Source organism: Gymnoscopelus braueri, assembly GCF_963280865.1.
Source record: "Gymnoscopelus braueri genome assembly, chromosome: 9".
NCBI classification, from domain to species: domain Eukaryota; kingdom Metazoa; phylum Chordata; class Actinopteri; order Myctophiformes; family Myctophidae; genus Gymnoscopelus; species Gymnoscopelus braueri.
The window spans coordinates 37465245-37474034 of record NC_137610.1 but is presented as its reverse complement, the minus strand read 5'-3'; the positions used below and the strand labels follow the sequence as shown (position 1 = coordinate 37474034).

General features: G+C 43.6%; 1 protein-coding gene across 1 annotated transcript in view; it reads left to right on the top strand.

The window, feature by feature from the left end:
* Positions 1-8790, top strand: part of hydin (HYDIN axonemal central pair apparatus protein) — a gene marked incomplete at its 5' end in the record, with an annotated part of 110902 nt that overhangs the window by 49691 nt on the left and 52421 nt on the right. Inside the window, 7 exons of the mRNA XM_080438159.1 lie at positions 1-57; positions 1377-1607; positions 1968-2142; positions 2390-2514; positions 5017-5144; positions 6048-6184; positions 6662-6789. The exon at positions 1-57 is cut by the window's left edge and continues 153 nt beyond it. Of these exons, the coding sequence (XP_080294285.1) occupies positions 1-57; positions 1377-1607; positions 1968-2142; positions 2390-2514; positions 5017-5144; positions 6048-6184; positions 6662-6789 (981 nt within the window). The remainder of the gene's footprint in view (positions 58-1376; positions 1608-1967; positions 2143-2389; positions 2515-5016; positions 5145-6047; positions 6185-6661; positions 6790-8790) is intronic.

The window sequence follows — 8790 nt, the reverse complement described above, 5'->3', positions numbered from 1 at the left end:
GAAGCCTCTGAAGTTACTTACAGTCTCAACTCCACCCACATTGATCTGGGGCTGCAGGTAGATACAACAGCCCACACACACACACGTGCGTCACACACACCAGTGATGGAAAAAGTACTCAAATGTTTTACGTAAGTAAAAGTATCAATACTGCAATGTAGATGTAATCTGTTACAAGTAAAAGTCCGGAATTAAAATTTTACTTGAGTAAAAGTATAAAAGTATTGGTATCAAAATGTACTTAAAGTACCAAAAGTAAAAGTACTAAATGTTTGAAAATAGCAGATCTACAAGCTCACAACGCGTCGCGAGCTTGTAGATCGGATATTTTGAAATAGCCTAGTTATAGAATAGGGCTTTAGTGGTAATGTATGTTTTATAATATCATAATTTATATCTGCAAAGTAACTAGTAACTAAAGTTTTCAAATAATTGTAGTGGACTAGAAGTAAAAGTATAGACAATTGGAAATACTCCAGTAGAGTAAAAGTACCTAAAAATTGTACTTAATTACAGTATTTGAGTAAATGTAGCTAGTTACTTTAAACCACTAACACACGCACACACATGCACGTGTGCACACACACACACATTCTTAGACAGGGCCTCCATTAGGCCTCGATAGACTGGACCAATTTGCACACTATAGTGAACAACAACAACAGCACATTGACTTTGAAATGTCACCGTGTAGTTTTTCACAGTTTGGTCGTCTCCACCCCTATACCCTCCTTTATTATGCAAGCCATCCAAAGCGGTTATCATTGATATTCAAAACGAGGACATATTGATTGCTGCGTTAGGCGAAATGAGTGATTCAGCACAACATCCTCCCTTGACCTTCCTGTCTGTTCAGCACTTCTCACTCTCTCTCTCTCTCTCTCTCTCTCTCTCTTCTCTCTCTCTCTCTCTCTCTCTCTCTCTCTCTCTCTCTCTCTCTCTCTCTCTCTCTGTTCCCACTCACTGCCTTCAGTTCAAACCTCATCCAGTCTCATCCAGTCGTCAAGGATGGATCTTGCCTCATTAATTGCATGTTGCAACATTGCCCCAACATTGTTATTTCGAAATCTATCAGAAATTCTTCCCCCTCTCTCTCTCTCTCTATCTCTCTCTCTCTCTCTCTCTCTCTCTCTCTCTCTCTCTCTCTCTCTCTCTCTCTCTCTCTCTCTCTCTCTCTCTGTTCAGATTGTTTATTTAGACAGCATATTGTTTCGACAGATGCTAGGTTTCTTGAGGCACTACACTGTGTCTCTGCATTCTATGTATGTGATTATTTGCCGTGCTTATTGTAATTCGCTCTGGATGAGAGCGTCTGCTAAATGCCTAAATTGTAAACTCTCTCTCTCTCTCTCTCTCTGTGCCTGTCCTCTGCCCAGCTGTTTAACCGCGTTGCAGAGGCGGAGGTGATCCTGCTGAACCAGGGCAAGGTGGGCTTCAATTTCAGCACCTTGCTGCCGCACCGGCAGACGGAGGGAGGGCAGGAGAGCAGGGAGCAGCAGAGGACACCAGAAGGGCCGGAGGAAGAGGAGGAGGAGTTTGAAGGGAAAAGGGAAGGACTGGACGTGTTTCCTGCAGAGCTCAGACCAGGCCAGCCTGTCCCCAACACAGTGAGTTGAACCACTCAACCACTCGACTCCCCGCTTTTTGCTCCCCTACACAACAGCTCTTTGCTGAAAATAGTCGATCTATAATCTCACACTGTGTCACTTAGGAGGAGGCGATGTGAGGTGTGAGCTTTAAGCAGATGTACAGTAGGAGATAGATAATAAGGTGGGGTTTGACATGGTGTTTGTTCATGTACTGTATATCATCGCTGTTGTATGTTCAAGAACCGAAGAAATGTATCTGTGTTCCAATTTATACAATGTAATAGATTTGCTACTTTTACATGCCACTGCGTGTGTGTGCGTGTGCGTGCGTGTGTGTGCGTGTGCGTGTGCGTGTGCATGTGCGTGTGCGTGTGTCAGGGCTACGTGGAGGCCGGTGCAGTGCAGTATCTGCGGGTGTTCTACCTCCCGGGTGTTCCTGAGGTGTTCCACAAAAGCTTCCAGCTGCAGGTGGCCTTTCTTCTGCCCCAAGACATCACTCTGACAGGGGAGGGAGTGTTCCCTAGGATGTGCCTGGACCTGCCACGACCTCTTCGTACGCAAACACAAATACATACGTAACATACATATATAGACATAGAAGCTATTCGAAATTAGACAATCTATACAAGCTCACAACGAGACGCAATGTGACACGTTGTGAGCTTGTAGATCGTCTACGTTTTGACAAAATTGGTTAACGCTACAGCACATTGGGGGTTTAGGAATGAATGCCGGTGCATTGGAACGTACTGTCCATATAGTAATACAAATACACGTGTTTGTGTCCATCTGTCATTCAGAAGAGAAGCCGTACAATGCTGTGGTACAGCAGGCCAGGGCTGCTGTGGAAGCAGACAGAGAGAGAGAGGAGGCTGTGAGCAGACACTTCACTGCTGGAGCCATGGATGAAGGCTACATCCCCACCGTCAGTACAGCAAAATAACACTATAACATAACCAAAAAAACAGGGATTTTAATGGGTTTTGTGGGTCCCATAGCAGGCGTTATTCCGTAGAGAATTCCCCTCGTATTGAATTGCTGCGTCAGGCAAGTGTATTTTTCTGTAAAATGTTCAAATAATGGTGTGTGACTATAAAGTCGGTATGCAAGTAAGTAAGTAGCCTTGGGAACCAATGATCTATGGGTCACCAATGTGGCTCATAGATCAGGAGCCTATCTCCTGTTTCCTGAACATGAGGCAGCTTGATGTACAAGAACTGCCTGGACATGACGCTATATGTTGCAGGGACCAATTCCAAAGTAATCTTTACTGTACCATGCATGGAGGCATTGGGTACCAATATTATAGTCTTTGCTATGACTCGGCCAGGGAGAAGACCACTGAGCTGGTTTCTCTGCATACAGCACTATGATTACACCTCTACCAGTGACTTTTTCCCCTTGGGTTTTTGTATCAAAGGGGCCCCTGTTATGGATGTATGCAGCAACTAATTTCATTGGTTTAAACAACATTTAGGCTATATGTAACCGACTAAGATACTAGTCTAAAATTAAGGAAACTCTCAGCCACAACTGTGCATATTTTTACATTTTAAGGCTTAATATAAAACGAGAATGCATTTTAAATGCAGCGGAGAAACTTAGGTCAACTTCATTATGTGCTTGCATCATACATCGTTTGGTCGCAAAAATGACCTACTTTAGATCTGATGGATAGGGTTAGGTGAATTGGAAACACTGGAAATCCTCGTCTTCACCGGTAAAGGTGTCAATGTCATTATAAGAATGACTGCTGCTACAGCTAAATCCTTCTTGATCCCTGATCAAGAAGGATTATTCTCCGCCTCCACCTCTTCAATAGCTTTGATTTTGGGCGAACTCCCAACTTGGGAGCAACAGGAGGTTGTTGGTTTTGTTCACAATCTTTGGATGATAACTCCTGTGGTCCGCTAGTTTGAACTGGAGTCGCGGGTCTTGCTCGATTACACAATCGCCGCCCTCATCACTTTCCGTGTCTTTTTCCTCAGTGTTTTAAAATACTTCCTTAAAGATGCACACGTTGCAGCTGTTACACGGATAGCTCTTGTATACCTCCCTTTAAGTTTTTGAGCTCCTGATTACATTTGACTTGTAAACAAGGTGAATTAAATCACTGTTATTTCCAGGTGGTAGGTACAGTATGGTAGCTGGAATGCGCTTCTCATCAATGCAGATTGCGGAAATAATATTTATATTGATGGGGATATAATCCTATACATATTAAATTGAAAATGACAAAAAAATATATATAAAATATAATGTATATTTACTGTATACGTATGTATGTACTATGGGCAGCTATTTTTATGTATTAAAAACATAAATGAAATGAAAAAAAGGATTGGGTTCACATACAGTAACCTACGAACCCTATATGCAAATTACGCCACTGACCTCTACTCTCAGTAACCAGCACACAATGTAAGTGTACGATTATCTAACAAATCACACCTTCTGTAACTGCTTAGATCTCCCTTCGTAAAGGTTGTCGAGCCACAGGAGGATACAACTCAAACACGTGTCTTTTATGGGTTTATTTCACACACAAACATTCACACCCTATCTAAACACTTCTCTAGTTGTTACAACGTTAGGTTATAAACCTGTAATAAAAACACAGAAACATAACAAGAAGTACTGACATGAAATGTACCTACACAAACTATAATATATATGTGAGGAATAAGTAATGTTGTGTAAAGTTGGCTCATATTCTACATACCGTCTGTCCACCGGGGCTCTTCATAGTAAACTGTCAACGGTCACGTCAATAACACCGGAACTATAGTAAACTCTGCGCAGACCACTTGGTCACGTTAGCGAGCATAGCAAAATGACTAAATATCCCTCTGAAAATTAGATGTGCGGATTGACGCTAATCTACCTACATCTAATGAAAATATGGAATTAAATCAGTAAGGATGAGCTTGGGCTTGTATCTGAGACTTCCACACAAATCCTATTCAAATATGAATACACAATTTTCCTGCTATTCTCATTATACTGTATTATATACTCATTAATTACTGATTTGTTTTTGCTTTTGTGTTCTTCCAAGAACATCCTCGAGTCTCCTAGGTATACGGCCCTCTGTTTCCACTCTGCTGTTACAGCAGAGCAGCAAGCTGAAAACTTTTGCTTGTTCTTTGTGTCCTCTCATTAACTATTGTATGTTTTTCATGGTTGCTCAGTTCCTCTGTCTTCCTCACTTTGTGGTTCTCTCATAATCACTTTCAGTTAAATTCACTTATATCTCTTCTCTCTCGCTAGGAGTTTTAACTGATCTTCAAATGAACGTTGGCTTTTGAACAATTGTTTTTACAGTAGCTTTTAAAGCATTGAAAGCATTGAATTAGGCTTTAGCAACTCGGCTTATGCCAGCCCCTCTCCCCCTTTCTCTTTTCTCTCTATACATTGCTCTCTTTAGTATGAAGAACTGTTGCATCAGGAAATTGATAGACTGCTGGTCAAAGAGAATGCTGCCACCATCACAAACAGTCTACTGGAGCTAGGGAATATGCCAAGTTCCAACAGCAGGTGGCGCAAGCTCAGCAGGTCTCAGAACAACTACAACACGCACACACGCACGCACGCACGCACGCACTCACGCACACACGCACACACGCACACAGTGGCAAACTAAGGGGAAACAGCCAAGCCAATCCAGCACAGTGGACGGCTCCCCAAGCTCTAGTTGGGGGAGATGATAGAGGGGCACGTGGCATGTAGTTACAGAAGATGATACACAGAGAAAGCGCTCCCGTTAGGCTATTATTTCATATCTTACATTAGGATGATATGGGTATACAAAAGCACAATGAAATGGCTTTGATATTGCTTTGGAATCAAGAGCTCAGGGCTCAAAAGCTGACACTGATAATAAATACAGTAACTCACTCTGTCTGACAAGAATCTATACCTCATAAAAAAAACCTTGAGAGTTAAATTCGAAGGTTTTTTTGCGATCTGCGTGCGCACCAAGCTCCGGGATTCCAAGAGAATTGATTCGTCAGTAGGTGGTACTTTTAGATGTGTTGAACATAAGTACAGCATAATTACCAAGGTGATGTTCCCTGGTAAAAAGTGAACCTCCATTGAAGCTGAAGTTACCTTGCTAAACCCCAAATCCAGCTTCATAGTACAGGCCCCAGGTTTCTCTCTATCCGTTCCCCACCTACAGTAGGAAAACTGTTCCCAAAGATTATTGGCTCACTGTACTCTCTCTGCTCTTGTTCCACATGGCAGTGGAGCACGCACGCGCACACACACACACACACACACACACACACACACACACACACACACACACACACACACACACACACACACACACACACACACACACACACACACACACACACACAAACACAAACACACCACTAGAATGGTTGCAAATGAGCAATGGATACTACTGCATGTTGGATGTCACTGTGTATATAAACTCCCAGTTCTGTTCAGGTTCCTGCTGCCAGAGTATGTGCTGGACTTTGGCTACGTCATTCACGGTGAAGTCCTCACTCACGCGGTTAAGATCATCAACACTGGACCTGTAGCCGTGTCCTTCCGTGCAAACCACAAATCTCTAGCTGGCACAGGTAACAACTGTACCTTTGAACCAGACAGACAATGCTATTAAAACTGCCTTTGTGATTTACTGTAGTCGTATTGCGGTCTTTGTTGGAGACATTATCTGGGTGAAATTCTGTTCTTGCTAATCACCAGCACAAAGACAGTCATTACTCATGACTGTTCAACAACTAGGAGCTCTGATTGGCTCGTTAGTTTTCTAACATCCAATCCGTCTTGACTTAATTTTGATGAATGCTCAGAGAAACTACTTAAAGGTAGGGAGAGAGAAAAACAAAGGGTAATTCCAATTCAAGGGAACAAGCACATCCAGCCTGCAAGTGCCTCCCATTACAGACAGTAAGGCTGCATACTGCCATAAACACACAAAGACAACTTGTTTTTCTCAACTGGTTTCTTTCTTTTTGATTGTCGTGGGTATTTATTTCACTCTGCATTGTCTTTCCACTCTTTGTAAATGAAACATTTTACATTTTCCTCATAAGGTTTCAGTTCAGACTTTGAGAGAGTGAGGAACTTGCCCCACTGTGAGACACAGACGTTCACTGTTAAGTTTGATCCCAGAGGAGCCAACTTGGAGATGGGTGGCATCAGTGTTATCATGCCCATACAGGTACATGCACATACACACATTCACACGTGCACTCCCACATAACAGTCACTATCTTACATATAATTAGAGTAACCTCTGTCGGTCTGTCTTGGGGTCTTGGTGTCTTGGGAGATCAAACTGCGCATGTGTCGTTGCCAGGTTTCGCGCGCGAAACAAGCAGCAAGGTCTATGAAAACAAGGCCAAACGAAACGAACCCTACAAGCAACAAGGTCTATGAAAAGAAGGCCAAACGCAGCGCTAGATCGTGCGCGAGCAACAAGCAACCAGCTTCATGAAAAAACACAAAGCCGCGCACTGCGCATGCGTGGACGCACTTTCTCTAACCAATTCACACCCACTTCACGCTTACAAAACCTGGACATGGCAACGTCGCTCATCGTTCTGTGATTGACAGCAAAAGTTGGCCAATCAGGTGGCGAGTTCGCAGCCTGAAAAAGACGAACGGCAGCCATTGTTGATGTGCGAGTCAGGGTACGAGTGCCTTGACTTCTTATTTTCGCTTACTAAACGCTCTCAAACTTCTTCTTTGACACACGGAATTCACTTATAACATATCGTTTGGATAGAATTTAGTTGTTTCACTTCATATGTGTGGTCAATTAATCATGACAGAGCCTATTTAAAAAAAAATAATCAGAGAACCGGCAGGGGCGACCAGTCACACGCATGTATCCCAATAAGTCAACCTATTTTGGGGATGGCGATCTCAAAAGTCCCTTGCGTCATGGCTGTCCCCCCCGCCCCACCCCCACCACACACACACACACACACACACACACACACACACACACACACACACACACACGCACACACACACAGGGAGAGAGAGGGAGGGTGGGAGAGAGAGAATAGACGGACAGACACAGACAGAGAGACAGAGAGGAAGAGAGGGAGGGAGGGAAAGACAAAATAAGCGAGCCCTCGCTTATTTTTGCGCGGACGTAATTTGTTTGTCATTGTGGTGAATGTTTGCTGCTGATGTTTGTTGTGTGAAGCTTAATGTCAGAGTGTTTGTGTTGGAGCGCCTCAGTGCGGCTGCTGCGTTCATGTGCAACATCTTGCATGCGTGGCTGTGTTCACAGTTTTCCTTCGCCATGTCTGTAGGTCACGGCCTGGAGACCCCAGGGAAATTTCTTCATGAAAAAAAAAACAGCCGATGGGGTCCGCGATGTTTCACGGGGGTCCGCGGTTTTTTTTGCGGTTCTGGGCGGATTGGGTTAGTTTTTTTCGCGGTTCTGGGCGGATTGGGTCCGTTCAAAAAAATATATGCACGGGTGTTTGTGGGTGTTCTGTTCCTCCACGACGGGATGTGCGTGTACACACTACACCATTGGTTCTCAAAGTGGGGTCCGGGGACCCCCAGGGGTCCTTGAGGGAGTTCCAGGGGGTCCCCAGCTAAATGATAGATTAGGCACCAAATGGACCCTTATGGGTCTGTAACTCTGACAGTGTACAAATGGAACCAAATGGACTCTAACGGGTCCATTTGGTTCCATTTGTACACTCTCACAGTTAAATTAACATACATTTTACCATATAAACTGGGGTCCAAGGGATAGAAATGCCATTAAATGGGGGTCCGTAGCCCTAATGCATGTCAAACTGGGGGACCTTGAAATTAAAATGGTTGAGATTCACTGCTACAGCCGTAAACAAATCTTCTCTTATGGGGGTCCCTCGCATATCTTTTCAAATGGGGGTCCGCGGGCTAACAAGTGTCAATTTGGGGGTCCTTGCCATGAAAAAGTTTGAGAACCACTGCACTACACAGTACAAACTCACTTTCGATCCCTGATAAACTGTCTGTTCTCACCGCATAACCCAAACTGCACACTTTGGGTGCTCATATCCCCCTACGGGTATGGTCTAGTCTATCTAACAAACATATGGAGTAACATCGAGTGTTCATGTAAAGCCACAGTTTTGCAGGGAAGAATCACATGTAGTTGTACTAATTAAAACTGATAACTGATTATGATCAATTATAATCAAAACTTGTA